Source organism: Abramis brama, assembly GCF_963993115.1.
Source record: "Abramis brama genome assembly, chromosome: 8".
Lineage (NCBI taxonomy): Eukaryota > Metazoa > Chordata > Actinopteri > Cypriniformes > Leuciscidae > Abramis > Abramis brama.
In genome coordinates, this window is record NC_139970.1 from 30,942,911 (window position 1) to 30,959,538 (window position 16,628).

The window sequence follows — 16,628 nt, forward strand, 5'->3', positions numbered from 1 at the left end:
CAAGGCTCAGTACTAGGACCGTTGCTGTTCACTCTGTACATGCTACCCTTAGGAGATATAATTAGGAAGCATGGTTTTAGTTTTCACTGTTATGCTGATGATACTCAGCTCTATATTTCTTCGCACCCCGACGAAACGCACCAATTCACAAAATTAACGGAATGCATAGCTGATGAAATTTGGATGACTAGTTATTTCCTACTACTTAATTCTGAAAAAAAACAAACAGAGTTTCTAATTATTGGGCAAAAAACCTCTGCACGTATTAACCCAGAATACTGTCTAACACTTGATGGCTGCTCTGTCAAGTCTTCGTCATCGGTTAGGAACCTGGGTGTGCTCTTTGATACCAATCTTTCATTTGAAAGACACGTTTCTAGCATCTGTAAAACCGCATTCTTCCATCTTAAAAATATATCTAAATTACGACATATGCTTTCAATGAAAAATGCGGAACAGTTAGTTCATGCGTTCATGACCTCAAGGCTAGATTATTGTAATGCTCTACTGGGTGGTTGCCCTGCACGCATAATAAACAAAGTCCAGTTGGTCCAAAACACAGCAGCTAGAGTTCTTACTAGAACCAGGAAATATGACCATATTAGCCCCGTTCTGTCAACACTGCATTGGCTCCCTATTAAACATCATATACATTTTTAAATATTGCTGACTACTTACAAAGCACTAAATGGTTTAGCTCCCCAGTACTTGAGCGAGCTCTTAATGCATTACAGGTCCTTCATGTCTACTGCGATCTCAAAATTCTGGCCAGTTGACAATACCTAGAATATCAAAATCAACTGCTGGCGGTAGACCCTTCTCCTATTTAGCACCTAAACTTTGGAACAGTCTTCCTAACATTGTCCAGGAAGCAGACACACTCTGTCAGTTTAAAATCTAGACTAAAAACGCATCTCTTTTACCTGGCATTTATATAGAACATTACATTTCTATTATTCAAATCAGTTAATTGATTATTAGGCTGCATAGATTAGGTTAGCCGGAACCGGGGGACACTTCCCATAACACCTGATGTACTCGTTACATCATAAGAAGAATGGCTTCTACGCTAATGTTAGTCTTTCTGTTTATTCCGAGGTTTACTGAAGTCAGCCGGATCCGGGCCGTATCCAGATCAGATGGTGGACCTGCGCCTGGACCCATCCATGACGCATCCCTGAGGTGCCAGCCTCATCAGCCCTGTGAAGGCCTCATCGACACAACAGCCATCGGCACTGATCCTCAACAAACTCGTCTCCATACCAGCGTGATGACTCCGACTTCCAACCAGATGGAACTGGATAATATTCTGAATGTTCTGATCCAGTCTGACTTCTGACCTGTAATGCTGCCTGAATCATAATCATACACTGTTCGTTCATTGGCCAGAGGAGAACTGGCCCCCGACTGAGCCTGGGTTCTCCCAAGGTTTTTTTCTCCATTCTGTCACCTGATGGAGTTTTGGTTCCTTGCCACTGTTGCCTTGGCTTTTGGTTTGCTTAGTTGGGGACATTTAATATTCAACAATATTATTGATCTGCCTTACTTAAGGTGGACGATGATGCAATTTTCTTCTATAAATAAACTCTGTATTATTTTCATGTCATCACTGTGAAGCTGCTTTGATACAATCTGTATTGTAAAAAGCGCTATATAAATAAAGGTGACTTGACTTGACTTTGAATGTACAAGCTTATGTAATGATCATCAGTGAACACCCTGTAAGCTATGGCACTATCGACTGTCATGTACTCTTTTGTACGTCCGACACAGCAGATGGCTCTTATTAGCTTATACTGTGTTGTGCAGGTGGAAACAGTTCTAAGCAATGGGGTGCCCAAAGAGAGGATATCAGGATTCTGTTCTGTTTATTGTGTTTGGTTCTGTCATTCATTCTCTCTCTCTCTCTCTCTCTGTGTGTGTGTTTGCGCATGCGTGAGCGTCTGTTGAGCGAGTGGAGGGTGATTCGGAGCGTGGCTGAAGTTTCTTCTCAACTTTTACGGTCTGTTATGTTCTTTCTCTTCTGTTATATCTTGCTGAATTGGTATCGTGTGTGTTTGTAGGGGGAGAGTGGGATAGGGGAGGGTTAGCCAGTTTTTAAAACTGGCGGCCATGGAGAGTTCGGGAGGAGCGGGTTTTGCCCAGCTCACCCGGCGGCATGGAATTAAAGTGCCGGTTGGCATTGAGAGCTCAGTGGAGGAGGTTAGTATAGCGATCGGAAAAATTGTTGGATATAACAGTATACGGTCTGCATCTAGGATGAACGGTGCTGTTGTCCTGTTTTTGGATAAGATTGAAAAAGTGAATGAGGTTGTTGAGAAAGGAATAACGCTGAATGATAGCTTTGTGAAAGTTTTTCCTCTGGTTAATCCAGCGAAGAAAGTTATGCTTTCGAATGTGCCCCCTTTCATTAAGGACGAAACTTTAGAGAGGGAACTTTCAAGACATGGTCAGATTGTCTCAACCATAAGGAAGATTCCTTTAGGTTGTAAGTCTCCATTATTGAAACATGTTGTTTCTTTCAGGAGACAAGTATATATGGTGCTGAAGAGCGATATAGAGAATTTGAATATTGTTCTGAAGTTTAGGATTGACGGTTTTGACTACGTTATTTTTGCGACAACTGAAAGTTTGAAGTGCTTTGGATGTGGTAAGGAAGGCCACTTAATGCGTTCATGCACCGAGAAAGAAACGCAGAAAAATAGCACTGTGGGAGGAGATTCGGAGGAAAAGAATCAGGAGAGCAATAAAATAGAACAGGTGCTTGTAGCTGGTGAAAAAGGAAAAAATGTGGACGAGGTAGAGGTGAATGGAAATGTAGAGGAGAATATAAAGGAAACGCAGGGAAGTGATGAAGTAAATCTGATTGAGCTACAAGCAGATCTTTTTCGAGATGATGAGACAATTTTCAAAGTTCCAACAGTTAAAAGAAAAACAAATCAATGGTAAGTTGTGCCTAAATCTAAGAAAAAAAATGCAGGACGGTGTTGCCACTGATGATGGAGTTAGTGGGGAGTCATGTAGTGCAGATGAGGTTTCAGAATCAGACAGTGAAAGATAAACTGTCGATTCTCTCATTAATACAAATCCGGAAGACTTTAGTGGTTACAGTTTGGAGCGAATAAGACATTTTCTACAATCCACTAAGGGGAAGCGAAATGTTGAAGTGATTGACCATTTTTCTGATCAGACGATGTTTATTGAGTCAGCCAGAGTGGCGATGAGGCGAAGAGGGGAAAATTGTCTGTCAAATCCAGATGTGTATCGGCTGAAGAAAATTGTGCAAAGATTGAGTTCTCAAATAATGCAAAATGAAAGTGATCAAATGGTGGAGTAATATTAATGTGTATGTGTTGTGCCTTTTGTTTTGCTCTCTCCTAATGAGTAATTTTAAAATTTCATCCATTAATTTAAATGGAGCGAGAGACGCTGTTAAGAGAGCACAACTATATGATGTTTTGAAAATTAAAGGAATAGATATTGCATTTGTACAGGAAACTCATAGCACACAAGAAAATGCTGTAGAATGGCAAAAAGAATGGGATGGCCAGATCCTTCTAAGTCATAACAGTGTTTTTAGTGCAGGAGTTGGAATTTTATTTTCCAAAAAATTCTTGCCAGATTCCTATAATGTAGAAGAGATAGTGAAAGGAAGGTTATTAAAAGTTACAGCAAAATATGACAAGATTATTTTGGAATTGAATAATGTTTATGTTCCAGTCAATGCATCTGAAAGAATGATTTTTTTAAACACACTTGCTAATACAATTCATCAATGTGAAGAGCATTATTTGATACTTGGTGGAGATTTTAACTGTACCGCCAATGACATCGATAGAAATCATTTAGAGCCTCACAGTGCTTCAAGACGGCGATTGTTGCAAGTTATTGAATCAAACGAACTTTGTGATGTCTGGAGGAACTTGCATGACGATATAAGACAATACACTTGGACACATGTAAGAGAAAATCACATTGCTTTGGCAAGGTTGGACAGATTTTACTGTTATAAGTTTCAGTCTCAATGCTATAAAAGTTGTCACATATGTCCAGTAGGTTTTTCAGATCATTCTATGGTGATTACTTCTGTTTATATTAATTCTATAAAAATTACAAGTGCTTATTGGCATTTTAATTGTGCATTTATTGAAGATTCTAATTTTAAGAAATGTCTTGGGTATCTTTGGGAAAAATGGAGATTACAAAAAGAAAATTTTATTTCACTGCAACAATGATGGGATGCTGGAAAGCTTCAAATCGAACAGTTTTGTAATCAATATGCTTTTCAAGTTTTGGAGCTTCAAAATTTATGTGGGTCCATAGGTAATCAAGATAACTTTAAGGCACTGAAAAATAAAAAAACAATTTTGGCTGATCTGCTTGGAGTTAGAGCACAGGGGGCGCTGGTGAGATCAAGGTTTCAGAATATATTTGAAATGGATGCCCCATCCAGATTCTTTTTTAGCTTGGAAAGAAAGAATGGCCAAAGTCGGTTAATGCACTGTTTAAGATCTGAGGATGGAAAGGAACTAAGGAAAACTGCTGATATACGCAGAAGAGCAACTAAGTTCTATGAAGAGCTCTATGCCAGTGAGCATAAAGAAGATAATTTAATGGCACAACAATTTTATAAAGATCTTCCTCGGGTGCCTAAAAACGCTTTTGAAGAATTAGTGAAACCTTTGTCAAGGGAGGAGTTATATGTTTCCTTACAAAGCCTAAAAAATGGCAAGGCACCAGGAATTGATGGTTTGCCTGTTGATTTTTTTAAGGCCTATTGGGAGTTTTTGGGAGAAGATTTGCTTGAAGTTTTGAATGAAAGCTTAAATGGAGGCAAGCTGCCACAGAGCTGTAGAAGGGCAGTTTTAACCATGCTCCCAAAAAAAGGTGACTTAAAGGAAATTAAAAATTGGAGACCGGTGGCATTGTTGTGTGCTGATTATAAAATCTTATCTAAGACCTTGGCTAACCGGCTAAAAGAAGTGATGGGAATGATAGTACACACAGATCAGTCATATTGTATACCTGAAAGATCGATTGTGGATAACATCTCACTAATTAGAGATGTTTTAGAGGTTTTAGGCTTTTTGGCCTAAAGTGCGGTCTGATTTCACTGGACCAGGAAAAAGCTTTTGACCGGGTGGAACATTTTTACTTATGGGATACTTTTAAAGCTTTTGGTTTTCCTCCTGGTTTTATAGACATGATAAAGGTCCTTTATGAGGACACTGAAAGCATACTGAAGATCAATGGTGGCTTGAGTGCTCCGTTTAAGGTAGGAAGAGGAATCAGACAAGGATGTTCAATGTCTGGCATGTTGTATTCAATTGCTTTGGAACCTATGTTAAGTCAAATAAGGGAGAGTATTTGTGGTTTCAAATATGATAGTGCTTTAACTGTAAAAATGTCAGCATATGCTGATGATGTAATAGTTTTAGTTAATGATCAACAAGACATTAACAGACTAAAAGAAATTGTTGAAAATGTTGGTAAAATTTCCTCTTCAAAAGTTAACTGGTCAAAGAGTTCAGCATTTTTAATGGGTGATTGGAAGGCTGAAAACCCGATGCAAACAAATTTTGCCTGGTGGAATGGTATGGGCAAATAGAGGTTTTAAGTATTTGGGAGTATTTTTGGGTGATGAGACCACAATGCAAAAGAATTGGGAAAATGTTTTAGAAAGAGTTCAAGGAAGACTGGGGAGGTGGAAATGGCTTTTGAGAAAAATGTCATTTGGAGGAGAATTCTTGTAATCAACAATTTAGTGGCATCTATGTTATGGCATCGCTTGGCAGTATTAGAACCCCCAGTGGGCTTGCTGGAGAAGATTCAAACCTCTCTTGTCAATTTCTTCTGGGACAAATTGCATTGGCTTCCAAAGAGTGTTGTGTACCTTCCTGTAGAGGAGGGAGGACAAGGTTTAATACACCTTGCAAGCCGGAAAGCCGCTTTTAGACTGCAGTTTGTTAAAAAACTATTGTATCAGAAACTGTCTTGGACAAATATAGCTTTTAAGCTTCTAAGTGTGGTTGGAAAGTTTGGATTAAAGAGAGAATTATTTTGGACAAATTCTTCAAAAATGGGTTTGAAAGAAATATCCTGTTTTTATGAAGGTGTTCGAAAATCATGGAGTTTGATGAAAATAACAAGGTCCACTGATGGAAAATCTTTGCATTGGTTAATGCTAGAACCATTGATCAATGGATCTCGTTTGAATTTGTCCTGTGAAATAGTACCATGGTTTGAACAAAGATTGAAGAATGAGAAGATTATAACAATGAAGGACTTGGTGGAAGTGACTGGATGGAATTTAAGTAACTCTGTTGCATTGACTCAAAGACTAAGGGCCCTATCTTGCACCCAGCGCAATTGACTTTGTACACCGACGCATGTTTCATTCCTATTTTGCACCCGCGCAAAGCGCGCTTTTCCCTCCACAAAAGCACGTCGCTAAACTAGGGAATGAACTTGCGCTCCCTGGGCGGTTCAGCGCAAAAAAGGAGGCGTGTCCCGGCGCAAACAATCCCTGGTGCTATTTTACTGTTCCATAAAACAATTGCGCCACTGGCCAGAAAAAACCTAGTCTAAAGTCAGTGGCGCGTCGCACTATAATGTATAGCGTGCACAACGCGCATACACTTTGATTCTCTAATCTACACAGAAGCAGCAGTTTTCATTTTTGCAAATCATATTATTACAAACGATAGATAGATAGATAGATAGATAGATAGACAATTTATTATAAAAGCATACATCTAGCTTACACATTTACCCACATTATTATATGCCTGTTTAATTTGGGTGTGTTTCTCCATCCCCAATGTCACTTCTCTCTCTTTTACGGCCGTGACGAGAGCGTTGCTCTCCTCGGCTGTGAACCGCTCCTGGCGCGCGCCTGGCAAATCCGCCGTTATAATAGCAATACGCCAAGGAAAAAGCGCGTCTGCTCTTAAAGGGAATGTGAGATGACGCTCTGATTGGTTTATTTCACATTACGCCCAAACCACACCTATGAATAATGAAGCTACTTCAGATCAACCCCTTTTAGATTTGCGCCGGGCGCAAGAGCCATTTATCCCGCCGGGAAAATAGCAACAGCGCCGAGACCCGCCCACAAAGTTACTTGCGCTTTGACACTTGCGTTTCAGATCGTTAAAATAGGGCCCTAAGACTTCGGTCCGAAAGAATAGTTGGACAGATGTTGAAAAAATGTTGAGACTCATTATCTGAAGAGGAATGGACGCTTCTCTATAACTTTTCAACATTAAAAAGTGAGTCAAATGCTGAGGACTTGTTTCCAGTAATGAGGTTTTCTCCAGACTTGCCAGATACAGATACTAATTGTCCTTTAACAATGTCAAAAGTTTGGAAGGACCGAAATATGATGTGTATTGGTGGAAAGAGTTTTTATAAAATGTGTGTAAAAGTGTTGAATAAAGAACAATTGATGCATCGTTCTGACAATCCTTGGCGATGTCACTTAAGTGTGGAATCTAGTTTTAAGCCAATGTGGGGTACGTTATACAAGCCACCATTGACAAAGTTTACTTGCAATGGCGAATCATGCATGGCATTATTGCCGTTAATGCTTTTATTTCTATTCTTAATCCGCTTGTAAAAGAAAATTGTGCTTTTTGTGAACAGAGGGAAACAATATTTCATTGTTTTGTACATTGTGAGAGGTTGAAGCCTCTGTTTGAACTGTTGACAGTAATTTTTTATGATTTTGGTGAAATATTTAGTATAAATGTTTTTATTTATGGTTTTAAGGATTCAAAAACAAAGAGAAAAATGGGGCGTTTGCTCAATTTCATTATTGGTCAAGCAAAAATGTCTATTTATGTAAGTAGAAAACAGAAAATTGAATATGGAAATGAATGTAATATAGTGAGTGTGTTTAAAGGGCTTGTAAAAGCGAGAATTAAGCATGATTTTTCTTTTTATTTACATATGAAAAATTTATTGGATTTTGAAAAGATCTGGACTTATGGAGATGTACTTTGTGAAGTTGAAAACAATGCTTTACTATTTTCTGATGAATTGAGATGAAATAATGTGTAAAATTTCTGTGAATGATTATTGTATAGGCTAGTAAAGTTTTTCTAAAATCTAAAAGAAAAAAAATCTCTCTCTCTCTCTCTCTATGTTGAAAGGAATGGCTACTGTTCTCTGCTTTTCAACAAATCATTTGCACACACATTTCTGTCATTTTTCTATCTGAAGCTATAGTTGCCTGAAACATTGAAAGCTCCGGTCTCTGTGTTTAGCGCGAAAGCTCACGTGATTGCTCACGCCGACTCGAGATAAAATTCATGCAGGACAATCGTGCCGTGTACCAGTTGCTTTGACACGATTCGTAACGTGTGCAATATCTCACGACCTCCCAAGTGTCCGAACTCGCACCATGTACGCCTGCCTTAAGTTGTCCTAATCTCCATGTTTGTGCCTTCTGTTCACCTGTTGTTAATTACCTCATTAGTTCTCTCGTTTAGTCTGTTTTTTTAGGGTACGTTTACACGACAAAGATATGCTTAAAACGGAGACGTTTTTCCTTTGAGTTTTCCACGTATAGACGACACCAATGTCAAAACGATCCCCATTCACACGAATCCGCGAAAACGACTAAAACCCTGTATTCTGCTGCCAGGACATTAGATGGCGATGAAACTCTATAGACTGAACACGTAATACGCATGTGCATGAGGAGGTCATCGTCTTCAGAGATTTGCGTTTTTGTTGTTTACACAGAGAGCGTTTTCAAAAACTTGCCCTTTGAAACCCATCTTCAAAAGTTTGCGTTTTCAGGTACCGACTGTTGGTACTGTTGTCGTGTAAACGAACGGCCAAAACGCATAAAAAGTTTTACGTTGGATTTTAATTGAAAGCGGTGTTGTGTAAACAGACCCTTTTTGTCTGATCTTGTCTGTATTTAGTGGTTGTGTTTTCTCTGTTTATCTCCCGATTTTCCTTGTGAATCTAAAATAAAGACTATTCTCTATCATTGTGCAATCATTACAAAGGAAACTAATCCTTTTTTCAGAGGGGTTAAATGTGACCTGTGGTGCACTAAAATTTCAGGCTAACAGTGAAGTTGAAGCAGTAGGAGGGAATTCATCTCCAGGCAAAACAAGGTTACATATCTACTAGGCTCAAGTTCCAGTTCTGACAAAATAAAAATAAAATAACAAAAAATAACATTCAGTATGCATATGGGTCATACACAGGAAAGCACCCCATTTGTATTTTCCATTAGTTTATACTGATTAATTTAACAGCATACTAAATTACTTAGATTAATTTGTTTGCTTATCTCTTCTCTCTGTGTACACATAGCCTACTGTATTTTAATACAGCCAAATTTCCAATAAAACTGTTTTGATTGTTTCGGTTGTAAGATTGAAAATAATCCAAGATATTTGAAATGAACAAAAACATTTGCTTTACTATTTTCCACCCCCTTTCCCCAATGATCATTTTGGAGTTCCTAAAGGCACAGAGGGGCTGATAATGATCAAGGCCTGTAGGCCAATATGTGTGTACTTCGGCGGTCGATGAATTGTCACACCTTTAGTACAATGGGGGAAGCTGTAATTATCTGATTGGTCAGTTTGAACGTCTCACATTTGGGTTAAAATCACATGGTCAGGGAAAGGATAAAAGAAGATTGTAACTGTTGCTCTGTCTCTTTTATGCTCTGGCTCTATTCTTATTCTCTGGGTCCCTTTCTTGGGGCTCTCTCCCTTTGCCTTTCTTTGTCTCTCTCTCTCTCTCTCTCTCTCTCGTAACATTTTACATATATGCTGGGTACAATTAATGGTATAAGTTATTATCATCTCCTACATCTATTTTGTAACTATTTTAAGTGTAACCATAACCATATATTGTCATTAATCCCTTTCAATTACAAATAATGTGCTTACTAGTTTTGATTTGCTATTGACTTTGGAGTGCTACTTATTGCAATACAATGTCGTCACTCTATATAGCAACACTCTCCCACATATTAAGCTATTGTAACTGCGCTTATTTCCGTCGTTCGTATAAGTAGCAGTGGGTGGTAACAGACAAGAAATGTACAGTTTTCTACCATCTTGCTGACAACGTTTCTTTAGTCATTCGGCAGTCTTGCAGCCTGAACCCCTGCAGGAAATTCTTACACGGTTGTCAGACAACGGGATGAATATGAAATAGTGAATGAAATGCAGCCCATTAAGACTACATGTTAACTAGCTCTTCCTTCCAAACTGTTAATCTGCACTAAAATCCTGATTTATAATTGAGACATCGTCTGACAAATTCACCATACACGTAAGATAAAGACAATGTTTGTGCTGTGATTTCGGCTATGGTTAGGTTAGAAGCAACATAATATCTATTTTAACTGAATGCGCTGTTCCTCTCAGGCTCAGCCACTCGCTGAACAGAGTAGACAAAGAGAGAGGTGTGTGCGCGGTGGGAAATCAAAACCTCACGCTCGTGCGGCAGTACCGGCGAGTCTCGGAATCTAGATAAGGCTTGTCCAAGATCTGTTGCTAAGCGTTTTTTTGGAAAAAAGTCGCTAGAGGGGTCTGAAAAGTTGCTAAATCAACTCGTTGGCAACACTGGTTTCATGAAATAAAAAATAACTAACCTAAATTTTACTTTTTTTTTATTTAAAATACTATGTAGCTAGTTGTTTTTCTAAAATTATTTATGCATTTTCTGAAGAAGAAAAATTTCTCACACAGACTGCACCATTTTTTGAAGACCCATATTTTGTGTTTGTGACAACTGCTTAAACAGGTAACAAAACATGCAGAATAAGTCTTTGAATAAACAAAAGAAAAAACCCTCTGTACTGCAGTACCTTGTGGTGTTTTCTGATGGTTTATTAAAAGCAAATATTTTAAAGATATGTTGAAATGAAATGTAACTGGTGAGACTATTGCTATAATTGGTATTGGGAGATTGTTCCGCCGCTGAGATCCCATTGGCTGTTTATGCTCTGAATCAGTGCTGATCTATGTATGCTTTAAAAAGCCTGCTGCTCTCCACCGCCTCTCTATTGTCCATTAATTGCAGAGTCATGTACCAGAACACAGCTAATGACAATTTCAGCTTCAAGAGAACATGTCGCCCTTATTTATGGCCACTCAGAGTGATGAGTGCCTGGCTGATGAAGAGTGTGTGTGTGCATGTGTGTATGCAGACAGACCGAATGCCCCAGACGGCACAGACGACGTGGGATGGCTACTGATGTGCCGTCTGTCTGCTTAGCAGCAGGAGGAGGGGTGGACAAGGTGAGGTGTATGAGTGTGTGTAACACAAGGGAGGTGGGGGGACGGCATCGACGTGACCTGAAACTTAACGACAGAGACGAGAACGGTTGAAGGAAAGTGTGGGAATATCTGGCTGCATCGCTGCCAGATTTTTAAATATGAATATTCACACTCACAGGTGACCCACTAACAGTTACATTGATATGGAGACGGCATTATCTGCTTTGACTGCTGGGCTGGCTGGACGACAAACATGGAGTCAAAATCATGGAAATGGAGGGTTGAAATGAAAACACATTTACCCTGTATAGGAATTAATTGTTGTTGCCTATGGCAGCCAGAGAAAAGCAATGCTGTTAATTTCAAATCACAGAGAATTTCATTATCTATAATATGAATAAATATTCTAATCCAAATTCATTTCAATATTTCTGCTTGATGGAAAAACCACTGGGTCTCATTCACTAAATGTCTGTATGCATATATCTACATGCACATATCTACACATTAAAATGACAAAAATCATTACTTCATAGTGTAAATAAAATTGCCCTTATTACAGATTGATTAATTTGGACTTTTTTAAATGAATATATGGTATTCATTTTCTAGCCCTGCCAGGATAATGCTAAGCATAATATCATAATATCAATCTCAGCCACTGAAATAGTAAAATAAAAAAATAAAAAAATGTAATAAAATAAAGTGATAAACATCAATTTGCTGAAAGTCAGAAATCTCACCGCAGAATTTTGTTGACAGTGGTTTCCTTCTCTATGAGGTTACGGGCTCGGATGCTAAATACTGACTTTCGGAGCTAGGAAGAAAAAGAGGTTTACACAGTAAGATGCACACAGATCAATACGCAATATAATTCAGACATATACATTTACAAACAACTACTGTATTATTATGTGGGTAAAGCTAAATTTTATATCAGCAAATAAAAGCATCCCAATATAATCAACAAAATATTGTTATATAACTGCTGGTTATTTAGGTCTTGTTGCGTGGGAAATAGATCTGTTCCTTTCCGAGCATTCATAAGCTTATTGTTTAGTCCCTGTGTGTGCTGAGGGGGCAGACTGTGGGAGTTATGGAGTGTGGTACCTTCTGATCTATGTATTTATTATCCTCAATGGCAGACCTCTTGGAATGGTCGCAGGATGAGGACGATGCTGAGGGAAGGCGACGGAACAGACAGCTGGGGTCCTGCTGCTGTCGGTCGATGAACTGCTTCATGAAGCTTTCCCTGTGGCACACGCCCACGGGCACACGCATAGCGAAACAGACACACGCAAACACACAAGGGACTTCATGTTTTCAGAGGATTCTTGAGGACGAAGTAGGCATTCAGTGTAAAGGAATAAGTATATTTGCAAGCATGCAGGTTTGTTTTTAGAAGAATGAATCTTTCATGAAAAATCTTGTTTAAATTTGTTTTTCATTTTCTGACAAGGATATGATTGATGGCTCCCATGGTATTGCTATGCAGTTGACAAGGCATTCTAAAAAGGCTTTTAGCATATAGCCACAGTAGCCGGTTGAAAATCCAGATCTAGTTGCTTACTAATCGAAGACACCACCAAGAAAGCCCAATGATACTCTGGCTCATATATATATATAAATTGGGAGCCTCCTGTAATGTAAGTTTTTTTGCATGTTTTATCATCCATCAAATGAAAAAGTCTGATCACTTTGAAAAGTAATAGCACACCTATTTTCAACAATTCACTAGATATGAGGTATCATTCAGTGCACATAGTACCTGATTCTGGGCACAGTGAAGTCTGAAGGCAGCTTGGAGATTTTCACCATCTGTGGTCGATTGGGGAACTTCTCAAAGATCCGTAATCGCAGAGGAAGTTTCTCTTTCGTATCAGCATTGGCTTCGCTCTGTTTCAGCTGTGGAGAGAAGCCAGGAGACTCACTTGAAACAAATGTTACATTCTGTGACTCAACCGAAAGACACTGATAGGCCACATTGTGTTTTCACACATAGCCCTCAAAACATTTGGTAGACAGTCCAAAATTGACATAAGTTATCCATCTCTACTCCTGATTACCCCTTTTGAAAACTCAGCTAGTCTTCAAGTAGAATGCAAAGAGTGTATTTTAAATTCAGTTCCTCACTTCTGCTGGTGAGAGAGGAAAGGGTTAGCCTGTATGGTGCAACGCTCTGAATTAATGTGCTCCTCTGAGGCTTAACTGACTTCATGTGCCACAACCTTTTATCTTTCCCCATGTCTATCAAGCAACATAAAGGCCTCGGATGATTAGGCCGGAGCACACTAGAGGACCACTTCTCATTCTCCTGTCAGAAGAGATGCATACATTAAAGTGAATAAGATAAAACCAAGATGACAGATTGATTCATATTTTCTAAACATACATATGAATGCACATTAAAAACATCTACAGAATGCTCTATTGATATAAAAAACAAACAAACAAAAAACATGTAACTACAATTTTATTCACTAAAACAGTAACACTCATGCTAACAAAACCCTAACCATAACAACATTTGTTAATTAATATTTTTTTTTAGAGAATTAGATGTTCGTTTGCCAGGATTTAAAAGCAAAACATTATGTTAACAGAGTGCTGTTCTGCTAGGCTGTCCAAAGATGGCAGCAGCGCACAGCCTCAACGCAGTTATCCATCCATTACAACAATGGCTGTCAACTAGTTTTGCTTCAGGACCCAGATTTTACATAGACATCAAGTAGAAACCCAATACAGCTCCAACACTGTTTACCATGCAAAAATAAATCAAACAAATATGTCATTATAACATAATGTTTAAATGTTTTTTGTTTGTTTGTTTTTTTAAGATAAAATGGCACAAAACAGTGATTGGCACAAACTATGTTTATCCTCCTAGCAAGTGAAACTCTATTTTTTTACAGTATATTGTGTAGGTTTGTTTATATGGTATTGATGATGCAACATGTCTATGCCGGCATCTTTCTAATTTATCTAGCTTCTACCTTGTGACATAAATTTGTGCCAAAATACCATAGAGTTAGATATGCCTATTTATTTTGTTATCTAGGCATGATTTCATGGTTAGTTTTATTTTATTTTCTCACAAGGACCCTCAAAATAGACCCACAAACCATTTTTGGTTCACTATCTACCAACATAGTGCCTATTAGGGAAGCAAAACAAAACCAAAATGAGGACACATTCACACAAGCAGGCTAAAACTGGTCAAACAAACAAAAATGTCATGAATAACGGAGGGCAATTAATTTAATTTAATTACATATGAAAGGAAACATTGAAATTCTTTAACTGAAAGCATCTGAGCGCCTGTAGATAAATAGGATGCATTTCTGATTAAGAGTGAGAAACACCAAAATTAGGTTCTCTGATGACTGCTTATCTTTAGAAATAAGCAGGTGACCTGGACCCTTCAGAAAATTAAAAGAATTTGGCAAGAGGAACCGACAAAAAGAGAGAAAAGCTAAAAATGTCATTGCATTATATTATTGTATTATGACTCATGAATTTTTTCATTCATCACTTGAATTGTCCGTACATTCAGACATTAGCAGTGCACCACACATGCTGTTCTTTCATAGAGTTACAGACAGCAGGTCATGTTCTGGGCTGGAAGGGAAGCACTACTTTGAAGAGGTTGTGCTAATGTTGCTGAAAGCCTACAGTGAGGACAATGCTGTTGGATGCTTGAGCCAAGAGGAAATGTGCTCAACATGGATCTTGATGTTTTCAGTGTTTTCAGATGAGAGTAATCGCATACTCAAACCAAATGTGGCATGCCTGTGTTAAGAAATAGCTTTACCGCCACCAACATGCTGGGTTGTGCAATGTAACCAAAAGCTTTCCCAATGCATTCTTCCTCCCTTAAAGGGATACTCCACTTTTTTTGGAAATAGGCTCATTTTACAACTCCCTCAGAGTTAAACAGTTGAGTTTTACCATTTTCGAATCCATTCAGCCGAACTCCAGGTCTGGCGGTACCACTTTTAGCATAGCTTAGCATAGATCATTGAATCGGACAAGACCATTAGCATCTCTCTCAAAAAATTGACCAAAGAGTTTCAATATTTTTCCTATTTAAAACTTGACTCTGCATAATAATCAAGAAACTTTGCTGCCGTACCATGAGTTCAGCAGGCGTAATGTTATGACGCAGCGCCTGAAAATAGTCCCCAGCTCGGTAACTTCCAACGTGACCCGGGACTAAGTTTGTCTAACCTATTAGACCTATTTTCAGGCGCTGCGTCATATCATTATGCCTGCTGCACTCATGGTACGGCAGCAAAGTTTCTTGATTATTATGCAGGAATGAGAGTATAGTTCCTAGCCATATCAGCCTAGAAAATCGCAACTTTACATTTTCCGTTGGTCTTAGTACACGATGTAACTACAGAAGAGTCAAGTTTTAAATAGGAAAAATATCGAGAGACATTTTTTTTGAGAGAGATGCTAATGGTCTTGTCCGATTCAATGATCTATGCTAAGCTATGCTAAAAGTGGTACCGCCAGACCCGGAGATCGGCTGAATGGATTCGAAAACGGTAAGACTCAACTGTTTAACTCTGGGGGAGTTGTAAAATGAGCCTATTTCCAAAAAAAGTGGAGTATCCCTTTAAGGGAGGAAGAATGCATTGGGAAACCGACCGCTTGCTGTGCTTTCATATTCTTGGCTGCTTGGTGGAAAACATAAAAACCGGTTTAGTCTGCACAGGAGCAAATTTAGATTTCCCTGTCTCCTATCCAAAACAAAGTCTACATCTGTTTCCGGGCAACTTTATTGTAAGAGTGTGTGTTTGAAATCTCACAAGTCCCAAAGGCTCCAATCAATAGCTCTGCACTCCACAGGGTGGCTTCAACTCTGCGTTTTACTCGGCAACAGCCTCTGATTAGCTCTCACACAAAGACACACGACACGGAGCACTGCGGAGAGAACAGGTGCTTCTAAGTAATACCAACCCAATTGACATCCCTCAAGTATAAGTACCCAGATAGCATGGTGACATTGATAGAATGTTGAGTTTTGATCCAAACCATCATTTTGGTTGAGATTGACATTTCAATGTTTAAAGTGTGTTGGATCAGCATTGAAATTTTGATGAAAGCCAACAGCACACATGGGTGGAGACAGTGACATTGAACTAACAGTGATTTGTAGTTGATGAGCACAAGATAATTCAGGCATGTATCTCTGCAGAACACTAGTGGGTGTTTCTCAATCAGTGGGGCGTGTTCAAACCACAATGGCCATTTTCAACCGCTTTACCCGATTTGCTCTAATCCACTGGGGGTCTGGTTTAGGGGTGGGCCTTCATGATTTTAGCAAGTCTGTTGAAAAATGGTTGAAAAACATTTATTGTAGTT

At 38.8% G+C, this 16,628-nt stretch overlaps 1 protein-coding gene across 5 annotated transcripts in view; it reads right to left on the bottom strand.

Moving 5' to 3' along the window:
* Positions 1-16,628, bottom strand: part of nalcn (sodium leak channel, non-selective) — a 128,996-nt gene that overhangs the window by 29,471 nt on the left and 82,897 nt on the right. For all 5 annotated transcript variants that reach the window (XM_084121522.1, XM_084121519.1, XM_084121518.1 and 2 more), the window contains 3 exons: positions 13,027-13,163; positions 12,369-12,510; positions 12,002-12,075 (listed from right to left, as the gene is read on the bottom strand). In XM_084121522.1, coding sequence (XP_083977648.1) covers positions 12,002-12,075; positions 12,369-12,510; positions 13,027-13,163 — 353 coding nt within the window. The remainder of the gene's footprint in view (positions 1-12,001; positions 12,076-12,368; positions 12,511-13,026; positions 13,164-16,628) is intronic.